Source organism: Vulpes vulpes, chromosome 14 (assembly GCF_048418805.1).
Source record: "Vulpes vulpes isolate BD-2025 chromosome 14, VulVul3, whole genome shotgun sequence".
In the NCBI taxonomy this organism is placed as follows: domain Eukaryota; kingdom Metazoa; phylum Chordata; class Mammalia; order Carnivora; family Canidae; genus Vulpes; species Vulpes vulpes.
Window position 1 is genome coordinate 15,845,078 of NC_132793.1, and position 25,258 is coordinate 15,870,335.

At 46.2% G+C, this 25,258-nt stretch overlaps 2 protein-coding genes and 1 long non-coding RNA gene across 4 annotated transcripts in view; 1 reads left to right on the forward strand and 2 right to left on the reverse strand.

Annotated features, from left to right (window-relative positions):
• HNF4A (hepatocyte nuclear factor 4 alpha) overlaps positions 1 to 435 on the reverse strand; it is a 60,196-nt gene extending 59,761 nt beyond the window's left edge. The window contains exon 1 of one of the 2 annotated variants that reach the window (XM_072735777.1): positions 237 to 435. In XM_072735777.1, coding sequence (XP_072591878.1) covers positions 237 to 285 — 49 coding nt within the window. In that variant the 5' untranslated portion in view covers positions 286 to 435. The remainder of the gene's footprint in view (positions 1 to 236) is intronic. The other variant, XM_072735776.1, reaches the window with a different exon arrangement.
• LOC112920085 (uncharacterized) overlaps positions 1 to 8,708 on the forward strand; it is a 38,873-nt gene extending 30,165 nt beyond the window's left edge. The window contains exon 2 of the long non-coding RNA XR_003235016.2: positions 8,317 to 8,708. This is a non-coding gene — a long non-coding RNA (uncharacterized lncRNA). The remainder of the gene's footprint in view (positions 1 to 8,316) is intronic.
• A 75-nt stretch (positions 8,709 to 8,783) lies between these two features.
• R3HDML (R3H domain containing like) lies at positions 8,784 to 17,674 on the reverse strand. Its single transcript, XM_025998753.2, has 5 exons — positions 17,417 to 17,674; positions 14,597 to 14,715; positions 14,346 to 14,478; positions 12,701 to 12,816; positions 8,784 to 8,916 (listed from the first exon to the last, which is right to left on the reverse strand). The coding sequence occupies exons 1-5, from the start codon at positions 17,672 to 17,674 to the stop codon at positions 8,784 to 8,786; spliced, it is 759 nt and encodes a 252-aa protein (XP_025854538.1).
• Positions 17,675 to 25,258: the final 7,584 nt, after the last annotated feature.

Genomic DNA, 25,258 nt, shown 5'->3' on the forward strand with positions numbered 1-25,258 from the left:
TGCTCCGGGGCTCCTACAGCCCCTCCCAGCACTTCCCAAACCAAAAATGCATGCTCCTGTTTGGGACTTTAGTGAAGCAAGTCACATGCATCCCCTGGGCTTCCTGCTATTCTCCAGGGGACTGTAGTCTTTGGGCTTCTTAGAAATGCATAATGGGGCGTCCCATGGCCTCCCAAATTTGACCATGGTCCTGCCCTGTCCAGTCCTCCCCCAGCCCCACCACTGGTCCCACTCACCATAGGGACTCTCCACTGGAGCCCCGAGGGGCGCGTTCACACTGACCATGGCCGAGCCCACCCAGCCAGAGACGCGGGGGCATGGAGGAGCCGGGCTCCACACACAACGGCAGCAGGGCCACCGGGAGCCAGTCCACCAGGAAGGCAGTGAGCACAGCCAGCTGCCACCGCCTGGTTATCTTATTGATTCTTCTAATCACCCAAGGTGGGTGGATACGTTAAAGAGTAACCAGTCACTTAGGGAACCTGCGGCTGAGGACTGTCACTGTTACCATGACAACGGCAACCTGGCCAGAGCCGAGGTCCACTTGGGCCCCAGTTCTGCACTCTGGGGTTGAAGACACCTGGAGCCAGATAGAAAGGACACCAGCCCCTCACCCCAACTTGAGGTAAGGGGACTGGCCAGGAGGGGATGAGGAGGTGAGAGTCCAACCTGGGTTGGGTTTTATGGCTCCACATAATGGGTGTGTCGAGTGGCAGGAGGGAGGGGTAGCAGAGAAAAGGAGGGGGTGGAAGACCATACATACTGAACACCTACTCGATGCTGGGAGCTGTACACAGGCATCACCACGTTTAAATTAAACCTCAAGGAGGAAATTGAGCCACAGAGAGAAGTTGCTTGCCTGCAGTCTCACAGCTGGTAACAGAGGAGATGAGTTAGCATTACAAACTACAATCTCCCCCGCATCTAATATCTATTTACTGAGCACCCACTGTGTATGCCAGGCCATGTCCTAGGCTCCAGAGATAGAGAAATGGGCAAAGTAGGCATCATCCCCGCACCCATGGAACTGTGGACTAATGGGGGAGATGGGAATTTGTCAGACTATATTAAAGATTATTCAAAGACCTTATGACACAGATATGATTACAAACTGGGGAGGGCTATTAGTGATGGAGAGACACAGGCCTGACCTCCAGGCCCATGCACCAAAGGCACTCTGCCCACCCCCTCCCCTGGCCCATTGCCTCCTTCCCATTCAGAAGGCAACCTACTGCTGAAATCCGCATCCTGCCCTCCGACTGCAGAGCCCCCCTCTCCGCATCTCAGCCCTCTTGCATACTTACTGTACACCTGCTCTTTGACTTCTTTTGGAGCAGTCCCATTCCTTTCATCCCAGTGTTGGGTCTGGCAGCTTGACTTGGATTCTGAAGTCACCTGCTCCGATTGAGCCCTCCATGCTGCCCAGAACTTCTACCCTGTTTCCCGTCTCCTGGCTTTTCCAGTTTATTTCCAGTATTTTCACTCCTCACACCTTTTCCATTCTCATCCTCAGCAGAGAAGAAAGAAGCCTTAAACCTGGTCCTGCCTGAATCCCCCACCAGAATTTACTCACCTCCTTTCATCCAGATCCACCCGGTCTGCACCTGCCTCTTCCCCCTCCTCAGGAGCCCTGCGTGAGCACGTGGGGCTGATTTCTCCTATATATTCAACCTCTTTAGACTTTTAAAATCAACTTTCTTGAGGTATATGTAACATATAATCAAATGTACCATTTTTAGGTATACAGTTTAAAGAGTTTGCAAAATACATATACTCATGTAACTATAACCTTAATCGAGATACAGAACATTTCCATGACCCCCCAGAAATTCTCTTTATTCCTCTGCCATTAATCCTCCAGCACCTCCCTCTCTGGGCAACACTGACCTGCTTTCTGTCACTCTAGATTTAATTTGCCTTTTCTAGAATATCCCAGAAATAGAATCAGACAATATTTACTCTTTTGTGTCTGGCTTCTTTTGCTTAGCAGGTTGGTGAGATTCATCTACATTCATGTCCCATTTTGCTAAATTGTAGCCTACTGAATGGATGGATACACTAATTTGTTCACCCATTCACCTGGTCACAGTCATTGGGGTTGCCAGTTTGGGTCTATTATGAATCAAGCAGGTATGTATGGTCATGAACAAGGCTTCATGAAGACATAAGTTTTCATTCCCTTGATTAAATTCCTAGGAAAGGAATCGCCACTTGATATGGTATGTATATGTTTAATTTATAAGAAACTCTCAAATGGTTGTCCAAAGTGGTCATGCCATTTTGCATTCCTGCCAATGGGGTAAGAGAACTTGTTTTCTCTGCATCCCTATCACTATTTATTGGTGTCTCTCTTTTTAGCCTTAACCATGTGATGTGATCTTTCCTTTTGCTTTCATTTGTATTAGTTTTTTTTAATGAAAAAAGTAATACATTCACATGTTAAAAATGAAAATTGCACAAACAGTATATAATGAAAAATTAGCCTTCCTGCTACCTTAGTTCCCACATCTCACTCTAAGGAAATTTTAAACAAATTCTTGTATATGTATATATTTCCAGCACTTAAACATAATACTCACATACACACTGCTATGGACTAAATGGTGTCCTCACCGAATTCATATGTTGAAGTCCTAACCTCTCAAGGTGACTGCATTTGAAGATAGGACCTCTAAGGAGCAATTAAGGCTAAATGAGGTCATAAGGGTGGGGTCTTGATTTGATAGGATAAGTGTCCTTAGGAGCGGTGGCACAAAGAACTTACTCTCTCCCCCTCATGTGGGAACACAGTGAGAAAGCGGCTATCTGCAAGGCAGGAAGAGAGCTCTCACCAGAACCCAACTATTCTGGCTCCCAGATCTCGGACTTCCCTCTTCCAGAACCGTGAGAAAATCATTTTCTGTTATTTAAGCCATTTGGTCTATGGTATTTTGTGATGGCAGCCCAAGCTGACTAATACACACAAATGTAAATGCACAAAACACACGGGAAGGGAACATGCTAAACATGCTCTCCTGCCACTTGCTCTTTCCCCCTTAGTATCCAAGGGCTATTTCTATACCAGCATATCTGCCTCGTTCTCTTGAGTACTGACCCAGCTGTGTGACTGTCCCATAAATGATTTTACTAGTGTCCTGTTGCTAGATATATTTTTTTTTTAAGATTTTATTTATTTATTCATGAGAGACACAGAGAGAGAGGCAGAGACACAGGCAGAGGGAGAAGCAGGCTCCATGCAGGGAACCCGATGTGGGACTCCAGGACTACACCCTGGGCCAAAGGCAGATGCTTAACTGCTGAGCCATCCAGGGATCCCCTCTTGCTAGACATTTAAGATGTTTCCAGGCTTTTGTCACTACAAGCAGTTGAATGCCTTCCTACACATGTCCTGACCCTCATGTGGGAAGTATATCTGTAGGACAAATTTCTACAAGGGGAACCGTATCAATATTTAAATATGCTATAGTATCTCTTTTATTTAAAAATAATCCTCCCCTAATAACTTCCTTCCCCATCTCTGCCACTACATCACCTCTCTCCTCCCTCTACTGACAAACTTTCAAAATAGCGGTCTACACCCAGGGCTCTCTTTTTCCCATCTCCCACCTATGACACTTCCCTCTTCAGTCTGGTTTCTGTTCCACCCCTCCCCACTGCCATCACACACACCACTGAGTCTTCATTAGCGAAATAGAATGGCTCCATGCCTGAACATTCAAAGGACATTTTACTGGACCCGCAACTACATTTGACAGTTGACTCATCTTCCTTTAGCATCCATACTACTATCGTCTTCTGGATTTCTTCCTTCTTGACTGCTTTTTTTCTTCTTCTCTGTCTCTTGACATTTCATGCTTCTCTATCTGTCTCTAAATACTAAACTTCCTTAGAGCTGAATTCTAGATTTACTTTTTTTTTTCCATTCTGTTATATCTCCTCCCATAATCACATTCATTACCATGGTTTCAATGGCCAACTGTACACTCGCGATTCCCAATTGTGTATCTCCAATCTAAATTTCTCCTCTGGAGGCCAGATTCATATATCCAGCAGCGTCCTAGATACCTCCACTTGTGTTTCACGGCTATCTCGAATATAATATGTCCCTAATTGCACTCTTGCTCCTCACTTCCATTGAAACTCCTTCCCCTACGTTCCCCATTTGATAAAATGGCAGCCTCATCTACTCCACTTACTTCACACCCACAGCCAACCACTACAAAGTCCCCTGAATTCCACTTCTTTTAAAAAAAAAAGAATTTATTTATGTATTTGAGAGAGAGAGAGCGAGAGCACAAGACTGAGCAAGTGCAAGTGGAGAGAGAGGAGATGAGGGGGAGGGGTAGAGGCCTGCAGGGGCGGGGGTGGGGGGTGGGGATGGGAAGCAGGCTCCCGGCTGAGTAGGGAGTCCAATTCTGGGCTCTATCCCAGGACCCCAGGATCATGACCTGAGCTGAAGGCAGATGCTCAACTGACTGAACCATCCAGGCACCCCTTAACTTCCACTTCTTTTTTTTTTTTTTAAGATTTTATTTACTTATTTGACACAAAGAGAGAAAGAGAGAACATAAGCAGGGGGTGTAGCAGGCAGAGAGAGAGGGAGAAGCAGGCTCCCCACTGAGCAGGGAGCCCAATGACTCAGGTCTGGATCCCAATGGGCTGGATCCCAAAACCCTGGGAATATGACCCCAGCCAAAGGCTGACACTTAACCAACTGAGCCACCCACACGCCCCTCAAATTCCACTTCTTAAACATGTCACAGATGTATCTACTTCTCCCTGTCTTCAGTGCCACCATCTTGGTTCAAACCATCCTCATTTCTATTTATTTGTTTGTTTGTTTGTTTGTTTGTTTGTTTTGAGAGAGAGAGCACAAGACAGGGAGAGGGAAAGAATCTCAAGCAGACTCCCCACTGAGCACAGAGCCCAACTCGGGGCTCTATCTCACAAACTCAAGATCAGGACCTGAGCCAACATCAAGAGTCTGATGCTCAACTGACTGAGCCACGCAGTGCCCTGCCATCCTCATTCCTCCCTGGATGACTGAAATAGCCTTTTACTTGGATCGCAGCATCTACTCTGACCCTGTCAAATCTATTCCGCTTGAATGCAGCCAGAATTACCTTTTCAAATGTAAATCTGACATGTCATCCCACTGTTATAATCCTGCTATGCCTCCTCATTGTCCTTGAGTGAACTCCAAGATTATTCCTGACTTGGCCCCTGCCTCCCCTCCTAGGGTCAGTTCACTCCCTTTCCTTCTCACACAGTACACTTTTGGAACCTGACCCTGCCCTGTGCTGTTTCCCCCAGCTTTTTTGCCCTCATTATCATCAATGCCTCAGAGCCTGACCAGCTTCTCTTCTTCATCAAAACATATCTTGCAGGGAGCCTGGGTGGCTCAGTCAGTTGAGCATCCAACTCTTGATTTTCACTGCATCATGATCTCAGGGTTGTGGAATTGAGCCCCGCATAGGGCTCTGCTCAGCACAGAATGTGCTTGGGAGTCTCTCCCTCTCTCACATAAATAAATAAACAAACAAACAATTAATTAATTAATTTTAAAAGATTTATTTATTTATTCATGAGAGACACAGACTGGGAGAGAGAGGGAGAGACATAAGCAGAGGGAGAAGCAGGCTCCCCGCAAGGGGCCTGATGTGGGACTCGATCCCAGATCCCGGGACCATGACCTGAGTCAAAGGCAGGTGCCCAACTGCTGAGCCACCCAGGCATCCCATAAATAAATAAAATCTTAAAAAACCACACACACACACAAACACACATCTAGCTGCAAGAGACCCATGTGACTATCCATTCTAGTTTAGATCACACTCTTGTAATTCCTGGTTCTTCTCCCCGATGGCACTTACTGCCATTACAGTAAGTTATTCATATTCATCTTCTGTTTCATGCTGACCATTACACTAGAATTAAAAGCTCCAGGAGCATAAGAACATTATAGGTCTCAGGGGTCAATAAACGTTTTCTATAAAGGGCCAGATAGTAAATATTTGGGGCTTTAGATATGTGATCTCTTGCAACTACTCATGTCTATTGTGGAAGCCTGAAATCAGCTATTGACAATACATAAACAAATGAGCATGGCTGTGTTCTAATAAAACTTTATTCATAAAAAACAGTCAGTGGGCCAGATTTGGCTTGTGAGTCCACCTTGATATATATATATATTAGTGACCACTGTGCTCAGAGCTGACACTTTTATAGCACTTACTATATGCCAGAAACTGCTCTAAGTGCTTTCTATGTACCCATTTATTTAATGTTTTGTATGATCTCATGAGGCAGGTACTATCATTATGCCCACTTACAGATGAGACAGGCACTGAGAGTTCACGGTAACCTACCCAAGCACACTTAGCCACTAAGTTAAATTTGTACCTAGGCAATCTGGCTCCAGAGTCTATGCTCTAAAACTTCTTACTTGGTGAATGAATGTATGAACAAATAAACCATAAAATGAGATTGGGCTATGAAGATCTTCAGAAAGTGTAAAATACTACAGAGGCTTGAATGTTGTTTCCGATTTCTTGCAGCAAATGTTCTCCTTCAGTTAGAACAGCAGCTTAACAAAGCAGGATGCTATGAGCAACCCCCCTCCCCCTGAGCCCTCACCCCCAGGTCTGCAGCGTCCAGGCCTTGGCTACCATGAGCAAGCCCAACCTGCTCATTTCTCTGTTGACATGTTCTCTTCTCAAGGGCAGTTTCAAAAGTGGGGAACCTGGGAAGTCATCCACCCCTACAAATGCACTTTTTGCTTAATCATCCTTACCTTTGTCCTAGCTCTGAATTTCTCCTTTCCTTGTTGAGAGGCAGAAAGTAAATGGGCTTAAGACATTGGGCTTTTGAGTCACATAGTACATATTCAAATCTGACTTCTTTAGCCTCAGTTTTTATGTCTGTAAAAGGCAGATAGGGACGGTACCTATCTCTTAAGATGGCTGTGATAATTCAATGAGTTTAAGAGTGTACTAAGCAGTTCATAGATGCCAGTGGTTGTCATTGTCATTCTTCTGGTACTCGAGACACAGGAAGGCAATGTGGGCAGTCAAAATAAGGTTACAAGGTCAGATGAAGCTAAATTCAAACTTTATGCCTGCTCCCTACCAGCTACATAACCTTATGTATACCATTTAATTCAAGGGGTCACATGCTACTTAAATGTCCAGAAAAGTTTAGAAAATTGGCATACGGATAGCAAGCTTTTTCCCCCCCAATATAAGGACATTATTAATTTTTTAAAAAAATCTAACATGTGTTATCACTATTGTTTTATGAATGAAAATACTCCCTCAAAAAAAAAAAAAAGAGTAGGAAGGATATAATCTGCAAATAATAAACTCACAACAGCACCCTTGTTTCTTTTCACACATTTCCAGCATTTGGAAATGGGTGGGCACCCTAAGCCTCATTTATCCCAGCAATAAAATGGAATAGTAATACACACATATGCATGTGTGCACTGAACTAGTTGTCACGCTTGGCACAGAGTAGGGGCCATGAGCCCCCTCTCCTGGCCTTTCTCTGGAGCTGGTTTTGCCTTTACTCCATCTCCCCCTACTCAGTTTCCTTCCTTCCTTTTTTGACCCCCTCTGGGAGCTGAGAGAGGGAGGGACCAGAAAGAGCCACTGCATCAGATCTCAAAGGACTTTATTGGGGAACGGGGAGGAGGGGGTGGTTGTTGACATGCTCAGGTTATGGCCTAGGTGGGAATGACTGAGAGGGAAGAGAAATTCACTCCATCCAGCTTGGTGTAGGGACTCCAGGGAAAGGGGCTGGTTTTCCATCCAGGTCTTTGAATGGTGTGCTCTCTGGCCAGGCAGGGAGTGGGCCCCAGCTGGAGGGCAAGGTCTGAGGGGGAGATTTTACTATCTCTGGAAACAAAAGGACTTTTGTGTGTCATGATATCTGGGTGTGGTGGGGTGGAGAGAGAGGAAATGGTTTATGGGAATGAGAATGAGATCCTCCAGGGATGTGGAGGAGAGAGAGATGGATAGGTTCAATGGAGTGATAAAAAGAGAAAAAGACAGGCCCAGAAGACATTTCCCTCGGGCCAACTTTGATTTTGCACTCGCAGTCCTGGCCCTCAGAGAGGGTATGTCTGGGCCTGAGCTCTGACCTGGGTGCTGCTGGCACAAGCTGTGTAGCTATCAGTAGGTCACACCCCTCTGCTGAGCCTCAGTATACCCATCTGTAAAAGGGGAACCTGAGCCCTGGAATAGCCCCAGTAACATGCAATGGGAATGGTCTGTCTACAAGTCAATTTCAATTTTTTTTTTTTTTTTTTTTTTAAAGCTTGGACCTGAAATGTTCTCAACCCAGGGAGCAAACCACAAGTCCTCCACGTTTGGCTGTTAGTGGATGAAGGAAAGTGGGTTTCAGGCTAAAGATTGCTTAATAAATACCCTTCACTGGTTGGACAAAGACTTGTGGATTTGGGACCTGAGAGTCATAAAACTGCTGTCACCCTACAGCTCCATCCAGCTCTGACTCTCTGAGCACCTAGTCAACGAAAGAGACAAGCCTCTTTCCCGGAAGCCAGAGAGAAGAAAGCTGTAAGAAGAAAGACAGAAGGCCAGGAGGTTATTTTCTTCTGGCACATGCTGGACATTTCGGGAATGGAAGGAACCAGGAAGGAAAAATTCAGATCGGTGGTGTGAGCCCAATAAAGTCCTTTAAAAAAACAATTATTCTTTCACCTGGTCTTTGGGGAAGAAGTCTTTGGGGGAGGGCCAGAGGCACCACCGGGGCCCAGGGAAAATTTAAAACCACAGAAGCCTATTGGATTTGAGTCCAGAGAAGCACATGTTGCTACTGCAGGTACCTTGGTAACTCGGAGGGCAAGCAGAACATGGCCTCCCCATCTTGTATGGTGCCTCGCCGATCCAGTTCCCCCTGGAAGAGAAAAGATGCCAAGGAGACAGGGACAGAGGAGAGTTAATGTGGGCAACCTTCATATAGGTTTCCAAATCTCAGCACCGCCGCTGACTGGCTTATGTGACCTTGGGCAAGTCACATCTGCAAGCCTTGGTTTCTTCAGCTGTAAAACCATGAGAAGACTCCCCTGCCTCACAGGGAGGAGGCAAAGATCAAATAATGGAGCCATGTGTGTGGGCACCTAGCACCATGCCTGGCAAATACCTGACTCTTCAGTAAGTATTGATCTTCTTATTCCCTCCACCCTCCCTCCCATCCCCGACCCAGGCAGCTCTGAGATCTGGTCCTAGGTTTTGCCACCAGCCAGCTGGTGACAAAATAAGCCACCTTATTTCTTCTGAATAAAATAAATGAAATGGTATCCACAAAAATGATGTGCACTTTTTAGACCTCACAGAAGTGTTATGCAAATAGGAGTTAGAATAATCAGATGCTGAGTATAATCCAATCATGGGGGCACATGCTCATGAAGACTTGTCATGGCCACCACTGCCCATTTTCTTGATGGCCAGATCCCAATTCCATCCTCCCTGCTCCTGAGTTAGTCGTCTCAACAGACCGTGGCCTTTTAGGGGAAGTAGGGTAGAGAGGGATGGCTTAATAGTTACAGACCTTCTCTTTGGGGTGATGGAATAGTTCTGGAAGTAGGTAGTAGTAATGGTTGCACAAAATGATGAATTGCCACCGAGGTGTACTCTTCTAAATGACTAAAGTGGCAAATTTTATGTTATAAATATTTCATATCTATATGCATAATGAAAACATATCAATAATCTAATATACCCAAACCCATTGAGTTGTACACATCAAATGGGTGAGTGGTATGGGATGTGAATTACACCTCAAGAAAGCTATTAAAAACAAACAAACCACCTTCATCACATTCTCCTGCTCAAAAACTTTTAGTGACTTCCCCTTACCTGTGCAAGGATTGGCAAATTTCTTCAGGTAAAGGGCCAGATAGCAAACATGTTTGGTTTTGTGAGCCGGATATCTCTATTGCATTGAAAGCAGCATCGGATAACATGTAAATGAATGGCATGGCTGTGTTTCAATAAAACTTTATTTACTAAAACAAGCAGCTGGTGAGGTTTTGGCCATGGGTCCCAGTTTGCTGATCTCCCCACTTACAGAAGCACATCTGTAGCTTTTGGTCAGACATTCTAGACTGTTCTAGCAGCCGTGGATCCTGTTCACATAGCCCACCTTTCCACATCTCTCTTCTCTGTCCCAGTGCACAGATTTTTCTTTTTCTCCCTCCTCTTCTCAAGGCCTAAAATCATCCCCCAAACTCATGTTCATGGCTGCCTGGTAATCTCACCACCAGCCTGTAGTGTTATCTTTGCAAGTCCAGGGTCTTCTTTTCTCACACTTCATATGAACACTCTTTATGGGCAGATATGGAATCTTTTTTTTTCTCTAAAAGTGGTTGTTGAATGATTGTAAGTAAACTCAGCCAAAGTCCTTAGAAAAGTATGCATTTCTGGTTTTATATGGGGTTCATTCACTTATTCATTCAACAAACACTTCCAGAGCATCTTTTGGGCTTCAGGATTTGTGCCAGATGCTGTGAGTGCAGTTTTCAAAAGGTGCTCCCAGAAATTTGAGGGCAGAGAAGATGGGAAGTGGAAATATCTGGGGGGTAATGGAATAAAAGTCATTCTTTTTTTGTTCAACTTAACCACTTGGAAAAAAGTTTTGCTTAAAAAGGGAGGGGGGGGAGATCCCTGTAGTAAAAAGATATAGGAATGAATCAGATCTATTTCCCACCCTTAAATAGTTCCTAACCCAGTTATAACAACAGCCACCATTTATTCAGCACGTACTATGGGCTGAATAAATGTACAGTGACTATGTACAGTGATCCTCTGTGAGACAGGTAGGATTAGCCCTATTTTAAAAGAGGAAACCGAGGTCCAGAGAGATGAAACGTCTTATCCAAAGTCCTTATACACACATGGGAGAGCTGGACATCACACCCATATCTGGTCATAGTAGTAAGCAACAGCATGTTATCATGAGCCTGGGAGTGTTACCTGGGTCAGATCACTTCTCTTAACAATTCGGTGAGAAGGTACTATTTTATTCCCATTTTGCAAATGAAGAAACAGGCATGGAGAATTTAAATCACAAATTTGAACCTTAACAGTCTTGCTCCAGAGCATGAAAATCTTAACAACTGTAGTGTTGATACTCAATGCTGCAAAAATTCAATGTATCCTCAAATTGGAACAGCCTCCTAAGCTATTTGTAACAAAGTTTGCTTTGTATTTTTGTATCTGATAAAGCTGGGCTGATACTTTTTAATAGATATCACCATTAACAAATAAATAGGGATCCCTGGGTGGCGCAGCGGTTTGGCGCCTGCCTTTGGCCCAGGGCGCCATCCTGGAGACCCGGGATCGAATCCCACGTCGGGCTCCCGGTGCATGGAGCCTGCTTCTCCCTCTGCCTATGTCTCTGCCTCTCTCTCTCTCTGTGTGACTATCATAAATAAATAAATAAATAAATAAATAAATAAATAAATAAATAGCTTGAGAATTTGTGTTCAAGCTACCAGTGACTTCTAGAGCATCCGAATAGTATAGTAGACAGAACATAGACTAGAAATCAAGACTTGTGTTTCAAACAGCTCTGCTACCTCCTGGCTCTGTGACTTTTATATATTACCTAACCTCTCTGATCGTCAGTTTCTTGCTCTTAAAAAAAGAAAACATTTTCCCAGTACCCCTCCTTCTTTCCTTCCTTCTTTCTCTTTCATCTCTTCAATGAGATAAGGAGGCAAAAATATTTTGTAAGTGCTGAAAGGCTACTTGAGAGTAAAAGGTGGTTATCAGTATGTAATCTTGAAATTCTAAATATCATGTTTACATAGCACTTTTCTTATTTTTATATGAGAATCAGTAATGTTGGCAAATTTGTGTGTTGTACGTTGGATGGGAACTCCCATCCCTCTTTCTTCATGTTTCCAAGAGACTTGCATACAAAGGCCACTCATGACCTCTCTCCCACCAAGCTGATTGGGGAGCCTGGAGGGAGGAGCTGAGCACACTCATTCTGACCTTCCTTTCTTTCCTTTGGGATGTGCCTGGCTGCAGGGAGCCTGTGTTCTTGGTTGCCCTACTTCCTGTGATGAGCTTAGAGGAACTACCTACACTTTTTGGGAGAGGACTGTGGTTGTCAGGTGTTGCCAGTCAACGGGTGTGCAGCTCTAATTCGAGAGCAAGATATTTGCCAACTCGCTTGTCTAGCACATCTAAACCACATTCTCTACTGTTAACTTCATCAGCGAGGCTACGTGTCCACCTGACCTGGTCCTGTCTATCTTCCAGTCACTTTTGGCAATAGAAAAGGAAATTAGAGAATTTGGGGGGGGGGGGTAAAGAAAAAGAATTATTCATTGACTCTAAAACTACCAGACTGTGGGACACCTGTGAGCACCTGCCTTTGACTCAGGGCGTGATCCCGGATTCGAGTCCCACGTTGGGCTCCTTGCATGGAGCCTGCTTCTCCCTCTGCCTGTGTCTCTGCCTCTCTCTCTCTGTGTCTCTCGTGAATAAATAAATAAATAAATAAATAAATAAATAAATAAATAAATAAATAAAACAGATTGTATGGTATCAAGTTTACTTAGAAGGGAAGAAGGCAGGGTGTCCTGGGCTTTTTTCCTTCTCTTGGAATTCTGTTCATTGCACTCAGGGTCCACCCCTGCCCCTCAGCCCCATCTCAGTGCTGTACTTACTTAATGGCATAGTTGCAGACCAAGTACACCGCCTGATGCCAGGTGTTGCCCCAGACGTTGATACTGCCACAGGTGTGGATGGCACAGCCTAGCCGATTGGAGGAAGCCCACACCATCTGAGGAAGGACAATGACAGGGGAGGCTTTGAGATGGACTCGGGGTGGGGGTCCAGGTTCCTTGGGGCTGAGAGACTCCTGGACATGGTTCAGGGTGGATGCATTAGGTGAGGTCTTCCCGGGGAAGCAATCTGCCTGTCCCAATGTTCCTGGAGACACATTGTGCTATAATGTTTCTCAAGATTTATTTATTTGTTTGTTTATTTATTTATTTATTTATTTATTTATTTATTTTACTACAACCCACCAGTAAGGAATAAATTTTGAATTGTTGCTCAGCATACAACACGTAGGCACTTGGGACAAAAGTTTTGTGAACCAACATTTATCTTTTCACATGTGATCTATGCTCTTATTTTCTGTACTGTTCTATTCATTTTCTTTCTTTCTTTTTTCCCTAGCAACTACCATTTGAAGATCATTATTGTGTTAGAGGTTAAAACACAAACTTTGGAGTTAAACAGGCTTGGGTCAGAACCTCAATATCACTAGTGTGTGACTTTGGCCAAATCACTTAACCATGCCGTGCCTCAGTTTCTTCTTTGGTAAAACGAAGGTAATAATTTCAGGAAGAACATTTGGTTTAGGCCTCACATTTCCTAGAGGGTCTCCAAAGTAGATTTCTGACATTAACTCTGAATGAATCACAGAGAGATGGACAGACCAAAATAAAATATTTGTCCTACAATGGGAAGGTTTGGTCCCATTTCCTGCAACATTATATCGCATTATATTTTTATGTGTAACAAGTGGTAACATATTCAATATTAGTACTCAAAATATACTACACTTTTTGTTCTCTTATTTTAGCATTTCTTTTCTTCTTCTTCTTTTTTTTTTTTTTTTAAGATACTGGGATCCTAGGGGTACCTGGGTGACTCAGCTGATTAAGCATTCAACTCTTTTTTTCTTTAAGATTTTATATTTTATTTATTTATTTGAGGGAGTGAGAGTGAGAGAGCACACATGCAGGGGTGAGGGGCAAAGGGAGAAGCAGACTCCCCGCTGAGCCCCTGTGGGGCTTGATCCCAGGATCCCAGGATCCCAGCCTAAGCCAAAAACAGGTGCCTAGCTGACTGAGCCACCCAGGCACTCAAGTGTTTGAGTCTTGATCTCAGCTCAGATCTTGATCTCAGGGTTGTGAGTTCAGGCCCTGTGTTGGGCTCCACGCTAGGTGTGGAATCTACTTAAAAATGATAATAAGGAGGAGAAGATAGTAGGATCCTTAGAAGACAGAAAATACTAGAAAATAGGTTTGGGCCTACTGAATTCAAAAGCATTCTTGAACTTGTCAGATCACACATCTCCATTTTGGTGGTCAAACAATCTGGTGAGCCCACCCAAGACACTCAGAACAAGATCTGGTCAGTTCAACTCAATATACACACAACTTTCCAGGAATACACTTATCATATGGAAGGAAGTCCATAGGGCCTGTATGTTCTATAATTTCTGTTCCATCACATTCTTTTTCTTCTAAGCTACCAGGATTTGTTCTCCCTCAGCCCTCAGTCCCGACAAAGCGGTACCTGGGTATAGTGGGAGCAGACAGGGCCACTGCACCGCCAGGGGCAGTGAGGCTGACAGTCTCTGGGGGCCGGAAATGAGTAATGGCGCCTTTCCTCAGACCAAGACTTCACGAGATCCACCACCGAGCGGTACCTGGGGAGGCAGAGAAGATGGAAGACGCTGGCTGGGGAACGGAGAAGCTGCTCTGCCACCACCTTGCTTGGGGACTTTGTTGAGTGACCAAGAGAAGGAAGGTCAGAAGGTCACTCACCGGCCAGAATGGATGGAGAGGTTCTGGCCCACGTATCTCATCAGCTGTGAGGGCCCATGGGCCCAGATGCACTGGGTGGCCCAGGCCTCGGCAGACCTGGCCAGCCGCTCGTCCCAGACCTGGGGAAAGAAAGGCCATGAAATTCCCCAGGAGGGACATCACCAACATCCCAGCAGTATCCAAAGATGTGCATTTCCCTGGTGCCACTAACTCCATCTCTTCGGAACCCTGCACCAAATCCACTGGACAAATTAGGAAACTCAGTCGGAGACAGCAAGTCCTCACCAGAGCCAAGACCCACACCCAGACCTCTGACTCCTTTTCCAGCAACCTTCCCCCTCCACAACTGGACTTCAAGCTGTAGGTTCTCTGCTCTGAGCAGGTCCGGGGCTATTTGTCCAGGAGTTAGCAGTCCCTACAAGTGGCTGAGCCCAGGGTGATGGGGACGGAACTGGCTTTTTATTTTATTTATTGTATTCTTAAAACATATTTATTTTAACATTAAATATTCAAATTCAAAATATTTTTTTCTGCATAGTGAAAACATGCACAAATATAATATATGAGATGCCCAAAGGAGGAAAAGTGGAAAGTCTCTCATCTCAATCCTATACTTGTTCCTCCAGCCATCCTGCTCCTTAGAGGCAACCATCACTGTGATTCCTGGCATCCTCTTCCAGAAATATTCTATACCTGTACAAGTATATATACACACAAGTGTGTGTATATATATATATAATTAATAAATATATATAATTGTATATAAGTATATAAAATATTTATATATTTATAATATTTATATTACACACACACACACACACAAATGACAGCTGGCCAAACTGTCTATCTGACCCCTTGCTGTTTTCGCTCAATCAAACAGGTTATCTTATCTTAGTGGTTATCCCACATCAGCACATAGAGAATGCCCTCCTCATTCTAACAGCTTCATAATTTTCCAATGTGTGAATGCCCCAAGTTTTATAATTTGAAAAAGCATCACTTTAAAAAAATACCAATTTCCTTCCACTCTGACTTCCTGGGATTTTCAGAGATATGAGTCATGCATTCATTTTATTTGTTCATTCAGCAAATATTGAACAATATTTCTAGGCACCCAGGACTCACAGTCTAGTAAAGATGAGACATTAAGCAATCATTACAATCCTGGTGGGTGTGAAAATGTGAAACAGGGGACTGGAACTTTTGAGGACGCTGTGGGAGAAAAAGGGCTCCTTGAGCAAAGGAAGATGCCTGTCCTGCAGGCAGAAGCCAGCTAGCCAAGAAGACACAGGGATACCAAGCCACAGGTCCAAACATGTCCTCAGGGTTGTCCGATTCACAGTCTTAGGAAAAGCGAAGGAATATTTTCTTTATGCAACAAAGGGGTAAACTGAGGCAAGGGGTATGCTAACATCAAATCCACATTCAGTGACCCTACTGGGATCCATGGTGAGATATTTAACTCTCTCTGTTCTACCACACATGTGATAATTAAACACTTACTAGGATGAGTGCCTTGCATGCACAGTAAATGTGTCACTGTTTGAAAAATGAAGGACCTTCCACATGCCAGTCACTGTGCTAATAAATGAATGAGTCTTTCAATGAACAAATTAATAACCCCCACCTCCAGCTGCCTGCCATCCTGGCTCCTATCCCCACCCCTCTCCAACATCTAATTCCTACTTGACATTATGTTACCCATATCTTAACACCTTATTCCTGTTTGACATTATATTACCCATATCTTGTGTTGTGGATATTTGTTTTCTATCGTGTCCCTGAAGGAAGACACTTGTCCATCCTGTTCTCAGCAGTGTCCACAAGGCTTAGCATGGTACCTGGCTCTGAGCAGCAGCTAGCACACAAGTGAATAGACACATTGTAAAAGCATAGGAATTTTCAGGCTGTAGCATGTATTTGTCTTGGAGGGGGGTGGACTGGCAACCTCTTTCCCTAAAGAAATCTGTGGGTGGGCTAGAAGCCTATCTCTCCAGGTTGGTCTGGGACAAAGGTCCTAGGGGAGGAACAGCGATAAAGAGAAAGGTCCCCTCCTCCATGCCAGAGTCTGACTTCTGGGGGATTGGGGTGACAGCCACTGGCCCTGCCTCTTTAAGGAAACACATCTCAGCTTTTTCAGCTGGTCACTTGCAGGTTTTCCTCTGCTTGAGACCTTCAGGTGCCAGTCCCCACCACCAGTCCCCAAACTCTGCCTCCTAGCGGCAATCATCACTGTGATAACTGGCATCCTCTTCCTGTCTGTGTGTCCATCAGACCCTAAAGCAAAGAGACAATTGCACAGAAAGCTCCAGTCACCCACCCTGCAGGTCTCTAGCAGGAAGCCAAAATCCTGGGGTGGAGTATTGTGTCTGTTAAGACCACAATCTTAGTGTATGTGCTGCTGAAGCAAGCACTAAGACCACAATCAGCAGTAGGCAGACCTGGGTTAGAATCCCAGTTGGATGACCTTTGGCAAATTAATTCTCTGTATCTCAATTTCTTTATTGGAAAATGGAGATGATAATCCCCATCTTAAAGGAAGAGGAGTCCCCTCAGGGTTGTGTGTAGGTTATGGGTAGGCACACAGTAGGTGCTCCATACGTAGCAGTTAGCTGACCCTGCTTCCCAAGAGGACCTGTGCAACTGCTTTAGTTTTCTCATCCATTAAATGGGTAGATCAGTTCCTGCCCTTTCCTCAGGACACAGATCCCCAGATGCTGGCCAGTGGGGCCAGGCTGGCAAATGGTCCAGCCCTTCCAGAACACACTGGGTTGACTGGCAGTTGCTGGAAAGGGTGCGGGGGAGGGCATGGGAACTCACCATATACTCCATGTTGGCCGCAGGTGGGTGCACACTGGCCCGGATGTGGTTGTGATAATCCAGTAAGGCACTCATGTCCCCAGCAGAGATGTGGCGCTTCCGCCGGTACCGGGGCACCCCCAGGCCACTCAGAGGCCACACAGCTGTGCCCTCGGTCTGGGCCAGTGCCAGGGTGGCATTGGGCATCAAGGCATTCACTGTCTGGCCTGCCCAGAAGAGTAGGCCTGCCAGGCCCAAGGTGCTGGGCAGCAGGGGCATAGCTGGCTGGAAGGGTCACACGTCACCTGGTGCAGTCAGAGTCAGCTGCCTGGAGGGGGTGGGCATGAGGGCACCAAACCCTGAGTGTTCTCCAGCATTGCCACCCCGAGGATGCCAACCCCTGGGAACTTGGCAAAGATCTCCCGACTCAGCTCTAGTCCTGGTGCCCAACACACTGTCCTTCCTGCCCCAGTGGACTCAGTGTATTGAGGGATGGAAGGAAATGCCCGGATGGTAGCTAATCCTGATCGGGCCATGTGATGCAGATGGCACTACCACTTCAAAGCCAGGGCTCCATCCCACCAGTCCAGGAGACGGACACCAGTCCTCTCCAGCCTGGACACCCTCTTCACCAATCCTGCCCAAGTGGGCTCCATCGATGCCCTCAGCAGCGCAGGGCCAACAGTCCCCGGGGCATCATGCGGCAGGACCCTCTCGTCTTTGAGGTGCTGCATTTTTGAGGTTGAGAGTGAGACACAGGAAGAACCAGATGGCAGAGGATGAGAGGAAGAGAAAAAGAGAAGCAGAGAGGAAGAAAATGAGAGAGACCAAAAAAGCATCTGGAAAAAAAAAAGGTACAGAGAACAGGGATGAAGGACATTGGAAGGTGGAAAGATAAGGCGGGGATGGGAGACAGTGAGGAGGGAAAGAGAAAGAGCATGGGAGAGACAGAAGCAGAGGGAAGGAGAGAGAAAGACAGGGGAAAAGACAGGGGAAGGAAGAACAGAGAAGACAGAGGGAGAGATGGAGTTAAGGAGAAGAGAGCCAGAGAGGGGAGTGCGGGAGACCGGGCGGCAGCCTCCCAGGGGCGCGTACCCAGGCCGGGCAGCCCAGGCGGGTGGCAGCAGGCGCCGAGGACGCAGGGACCTCTGTAGACACCCTGGCCCGCCTGGCAGCTCGGCGACTTTAATGGTCCCCTGGGAGCTGATGGCATCTGACGTCCGGGCCCCGCAGCCCCCTCCCCTTCCAGCCGGGCCAGACTGGGACAGGAGGCTCCGCCTGCCTGGTTGTGGGCTTTTCCCTCCCTCCTTCTGGCGCCTGGGCTGCTCCTGCTTCCACCGGGGTGTTGGGGTGTCGGGGGCTGGGGCCGAGCTGCTGCTCCGGGTAGGGATGGGACAGTGGCAGGGACTCCGGGGGGAAATGCCACCCCTCACCTCGGACACCCCAGATGCGGAGGCTTTTCTTTGCCTTCCAGACCCCAGCACTGGGGAGAGTATTCTCGGACTGCTTTCCCTACAAAGCCGTCCAGCCTCAGAGCAGGCAATTAACTTGACCCCGTCTGATGAGCACCTACTATGTGCCAGGCCTGGGCTGAGCTCTTTGCACATACAAGCTCAGCCAGCCCTGAGAAGCAGATGCTATAGCTCCCCATTTCACAGATGAAGAAACTGAGCCTGAGAGGTGAAGGGACACACCCCAAGTCAAGCCAGGGTGTCTGCGATTCAAATTCAAGTGTGACCCCAGGACCCTGTTAGTATGTAAAAAGGATGCTACTTTTGTAACCAAACCAATATCAATGCAAAGGGGAAAAGCCTAGGAAGGTATTGACCACCATGCTGCTCTAACATAGCATTAGGCAGCTTCATTTATTAAGTGACGGCTCTGGGTTCAAGTCCTCATTGTTTCACTCACTAACTGGATGTCCTTGAGCAAGTCAGTCAATCATTTTGTACTTCATCTGTAAAATAGGGGTAGTGATGGTACTTACCTTAGAGCATTGTCATGAGGATTGCACAACTCTTGTGGAGCACTTAGAACTGTGCCTGGCACACAAGTGTGTTCTCCATTAAGTGTGTATGAGTGTGTGTGTGTGTGTGTGTGTTCTCGTACAGATACATGCATAAGCAAGCAGATGTCTATACGTGTGTGTGTGTGTGTGTGTGTGTGTGTGTATTATCAAAGCCCCTTTGGTCTCCAAGCTGCTGTAATTATAGGTTAAGAAAGAGTTAAAAAAAAAAAAGAAAGAAAGAAAGAAAGAATTTAATTTCTCTTCTCTGATTACTTGTATTCCTCACAAAGAACAAGCAATATTTCCGTAATAGAGGGGGTAGACTTACAAGAAAGATGTTATAGAAAAAAAACAAAGTCAAAGCATTTGGAAGCCTTCAGCCTTCTCTTTCAGGGACTTCTGAGAATTCCCAGGCAGTCTCCGGGTGCCAGGCTGAGCCAGGTGGCAGCGAAGGGCTGTGGGCTGGGGTTCTCCCCAGACACATGGAATTCCCAGCCTAGGCAGCCACCCGGCCTCAGCCTCCCGGCCCAGACAGTGCCTGCTGCCAAAGCACACACCTTCCTGCTGGACGCCGGGGGAGTGGGGCAGGCAGAGGCAGAGAGGGATGGGGGTGCTGACCCTGACCTGGACAGGCCCTTACCACTATGCCAGAAGGACGAGGGAGCTTGGCTCCAATCTAGCCCCGTCCCTGCCTCCAGAGTGCTGGGTGTCCCGAGGTAAGGCCCTGTCCTTCTCTGGGCCTCAGATGTCCCATGAAAGAAACTGGACTAAGGGCTTGTGTGCCTGTGGCAGGCTGGGGTCTGTGGCACCCAGAGGGAACTCTGCAACCGCCGGGAGGCACATGCAGTCTTGGCACTTACCCAGGAGTGCCAGCAATTGCACCCTACTCTGTCAGCATGCTCCACGGAACTTCTCCCGTGTCACAGGCCCTTGCACGGGTGTGGAGCTTCAACATCCATGACTCCATGGTTTTCATGCCTGCCTTTGAGGTAATAACCCCACCCATTGCACAGCTGGGGATATTGAGATGCACAGAGCCTCAATGACTTGTCTTGGGGCCAGGAGCTTCTTTGTGTGGTAACTGGGGTCTGCAGTGAACACCCTCGCATGTTTAGAGAATGCATATGCCTCCAGTGTACACACATCACACACACCTGCACGCACACACTCCCACGAGCACGTCCTTCTCCTACAAACCAAAGAGAAGCTCATTCCCCTGGCACCTTAGATCCCTTCCACTGTGTACCCTTAGGTGCCCTCACATGCATATATAGGCACTCATCCCTTTACATCTCTAATCCTATAAAACACATATGTTGGACATATCTGCTCCTATCTCGGTGCCCAGCACTATTTTAAGCACTTACCTGGATGAGCTCATTGAATCTTCAGGAAAAGCCTATCAGGTTGGTATCATTACTGTCATCATACCAATTTTTATATACAGGAGGAAAATAAGGAACAAAACAGTGAGTCGTTTGGTGGGGTCACATGTCCAGTGGGTGGCACAGATGGGATGGGTTCCCAAGCAGGCTGGCCATGCTGCCTCTGCCCAGAGACAGACAGACAGCTCCACACACAAAATCCTCATCTCCTACTGCACATGTTCACACATCCACAGAGACCCAGGTGATTGCCCTGGGCCCCAGGTGGGACCTTCTCTGCTGTCCTCATTGTCTAAACCTGTTCCCAGGTTCACTTTGGCAAATTCAAAATGGTAGGGGTGAGGCAGGAAATAACCAGGGATGGTTCAGATTAATGCCCTGAGCCGGGATCTCATTTTAGAGTAAGAATACCTCCTCCCTTCTGGATTTTATCACGCTGGATTCAGCTATTCTCACCCCTCTTGGAATTCCCTCTGGACTTGGGCAAGCAAAGGGGAATTCTTCTAGAGAGTAATAATATTTGAGGCAAGATAGCTCAGTGGCTAGCAGAGTAGCTTTGGATCTAGACAGCCTAGGTTCATGACTATCTGTGTGACTCTGGGCAAGTCACCTAACCATTCTGTACCTTAATTTCCTCATCTAGAAAATGAGGCTGCCTCATGGCATTGTTGGGAGGCTTAAATGAGTTAATACATCTTAAGACATTTGACACGGTGCCTGGCACAGAGTAAGCAGTCAATATATGTTAGCCTTAACAAGAGCCAACAACAATAGCAGTAACAGTCAGCGATTGTTTAGCACATGCTAGGTGCCAGGCACTAAATGATTCAAGGGCATGATCGTATGTAAGCCTTGGTCTGGTTTCCTGCATTGGGTACCAGAATCCCCATCCTGTAGATGAGGAAGTGAAAACTCAGAGAGGTTAATTAATTTGCCCACATTCACAGGGCTAGTCCCAGTGGAAGCTGGATCCCAGAGCCAGGTCTCTCTGATCTTCACACTGTCAAGTTGCTTTTGAGCAGAGACTGTAGGACAAAAGCCTGGTGTTTGAAGGAGGAGACTGAGAAAGCTGGAAACTTTAAAGAGTGTCTGGGTCACCCTCTCTGCCAATTGAAGAAACAGACTCAAAGAGTGATTTGTCGGGATGCTTGGGTGGCTCAGCGGTTAAGCATCTGCCTTTGGCTCAGGGCCTGATCCCCGATTCCCATCGATTCCCAGGATTGAGTCCCACATCCGGCTCCTTGCATGGAGCCTGCTTCTCCTCCCTCTGCCTGTGTCTCTGCCTCTCTTTGTGTCTCTCATGAATAAATAAATAAAATCTTAAAATTAAAAAAAAAAAGAGTGACTTGTCTAAGGTCACATAGCAACTGGCAGACTGGGGACTGGAACCCAGATCTGCATCACTCCAAATCCAAGGAGGAGAGAGAGGGAGCTGGGGGTGGGGGAGCACAAATGAAAAATAAGTGATGGCGCCCAGACTTTTCAAAACCTCAAATGTTCCAGATTCTTCCAAAAGTTAAACTAGGAAAATGCAAGAAATGAAGAGGGAATCAGTAGAGACTTAAAAGACACATATTTTTTTTTATACAGAGAAGACTAAACTATAGGGTTCAGGGATGTGTACTTGGGCAATAAAACTAAAGAAATACAAAGAAATACTGTAAAAGTCAGGCTGTGATCAGGGTGGGACATCTGAGCGGCTCCTTTTTTTTTTTTTTTTTTTTTTTTAGAGAGGAAGAGTGGTGGGGAGGGGCAGAGAGAGAATCTTAAGCAGGCTCCATGTCTGAGGTAGAGCCGCCCCCCACCGCCCATGCAGAGCCCCCTGATGCAAAGCCCCCCACCCCCAATGCAGAGCCTCTGGGTACAGAGCCCCATCTCACAAACCTGAGATCATGACCCAAGCTGAAATCAAGAATCAATTGCTTAACAGACTGAGGCACCCAGGCACCCCAAGAGGCTCCTATTTCTTGATCTGACGTGGTTACAAGTGATTTGCCTTATGGGGTCCCCATTTGTTTTGTGTGACTTTCTGTACTTTTTAAATTTCACAAAGCCTTTTTAAGAAATAACAGTAGTCATTTATACAGTGACATCTTCCATCTGTTACCACCTTAACCTATGCATTAGGATTTTAATCTCCTTTTCATAGTTGAGGATGTGAGGTTCAAAGAGGGAGGCAACTTGCCCACAGTCACGCAGTGAAAAAGCCTGGGAGCCAGGCCTCTGCCCATGAGGCTTGGTGTGTCTCTGCAGCACAGCGGTGGTTGGGCTGCCAGTGGTAGATCCTGGCCCTCTCCAGCACCAGAGAGGCCTCATGACAGATGCAGAGAAACTGAGTCCTCAAAAGATAAAGCACACTCAGAAGCACCTCTGGGCTCCCAGATCTGTCTTTTGCTCTCTCTGCACCCAGATGGCAGCGTCACCTCTTTGGCAGGTTACCTAGGAGGAGGCAGGATGGTCTAGTAGTGAGCAAGGAGCAGAGCTATGGTTTCAGACAGGTGACCTGGCTCTGAGTGCTCTCGGAACCTCAGTCTCCTCTTCTGTAAAATGGGAACAATAAATAGGTACTAGCTTATTTGGCAATTATGAGGAATTAGGTGAGATATGTGAACAAAGCAAAGTTTATTCAATGTTAGCTGTTAACCTCCCCAAGCAGAAACACTGTGATTCCTTTAATAGACTTCTCAAGAACAGGTAAAACTAATTTAAGGTAACGGAAGTCAGATCAGTGGCTACACTCAGGGGCACGAGGCAACTCCCTATGAGGGGCTATATCTGCCTTATATTGTCATCCAAGTAGTGGGCACAGCATCAATATGTGCAAAAATTCACCTTGCAAACTGGAGATTTCGGCACTTGATAAAAAATTTAGTTATATGTGGTTTAAAAAACCTTTGTTTAATTTAAAAGAGTTATTTCCACAAGTATAAAATAAAATCCTACCTAAGAAAAAAACACAGGCCAACAGAAATATCCCATTCTTGTCTCCCCAACAACACATACTTCCTCCCCCATACACCCACCAAAACCCCCAACACTACACACATAGCCTAAGACCCCAACATCAACGCAAACAGAAATCATCATCCAACAGAGCAGACACGTCTGGACTCCCACTCAACCTTACAGCACATCCATCTTCAAATATAGATGTTTTTCCACTCTGGGTGCATGGAAACACACCCTCCATGCAAACACACAAACAGAGACACACATAAGCCAAACCCATAGACCAAACTGACTCAATGAGTAGATTTTGTGAGTCAGACAGACTCCATTTCCTCACCATAGGACCTGAAGCGAGCCATCTAATGCCTCTGAGCCTCAGTCTCCTCATCTGCAAAATGGGCCCAATGAGATCTATTCTCATGAAATGAAATGAAATGAAATGAAATAAAATAAAATGAAATAAAATAAAATAAAATAAAATAAAATAAAATAAAATAAAATAAAATAAAAAGGAAGACAATGAGCAAATATGCTCTTTGAGGGAAGGAGCTGTATGATTTGTGTCTCTATCTTCAGTGACTCCAACACATCACATCATTATTAGTGAACTTGGGTGTGTTGTCAGTTCTCACCAGATTAATTTTTATTTCTTTTTAAAGATTGTATTTATTTATTTAACACACAGAGAGAGAACACAAGCAGGCAGCAGCAGGCAGAGGGAGAAGCAGGCTCCCCTCTGAGCAGGAGCCTAATGTGGGGCTCGATCCCAGGGTCCTGGGATCACAACTAATGATGAAGGCAGATGCTTAACTGACTGAGCCACCGATATGCCCTCTAGATAAATCTTTAGATTCAATATAATTCTAACCAATATTCCAAGTTTTCTAGAGGAAGTTGGCAAGCTGATCCTAAACTTCATGTAGAAGAGTCATGGCCTGAGAATTTTCAAGACACTCTATAAGTGGTAATGTTAGTAGTACATGATGATTAAGCAGGAGCAGAAAAATGAGTGGAGGATGAAGCTGGGACAGAGGGGTGGGGGTTGGGGGCAGTAGTACAAGGTGAGGAACAGCATGGGCAAAAGCTCTGAGGCAAGCTGGAATCTGGCCCATGTGAACTGAAAAAAAAAAGGCAGGTTAAGGAAGACTCTGGGGATAAAGTGTAAGAGGGTGGTTGAGAGATGGGATCAGAGGTAAGCAGAGGCCCTTTCTTGCAAGTAGGAGGCTTTGGATGTCACGGCAGCTGCAGAACAGGCGAGGACCTGAGATCCTCCTTTGTGCTTTGCCCTATGCCCAGTCCTACCAACCTGTGGGGGCCCCCGGGGCTGAGAGGGAGGCAGGGAGAACAGACCAGGGCTTAGCCCTTTAGGGAGAGGGAGCACCTCACCCCAGTCCAACCTTTTGGGAACTGATTCCCCATGGATCCCCAGAACCCTGAAGCCAAAGGGGTGCTCTTGAAGGGTCCTGCCTCTCCCACTTAAGATTCTAAGCAAGATGTTCACAGGGGCTGAGCCAGGAAGCG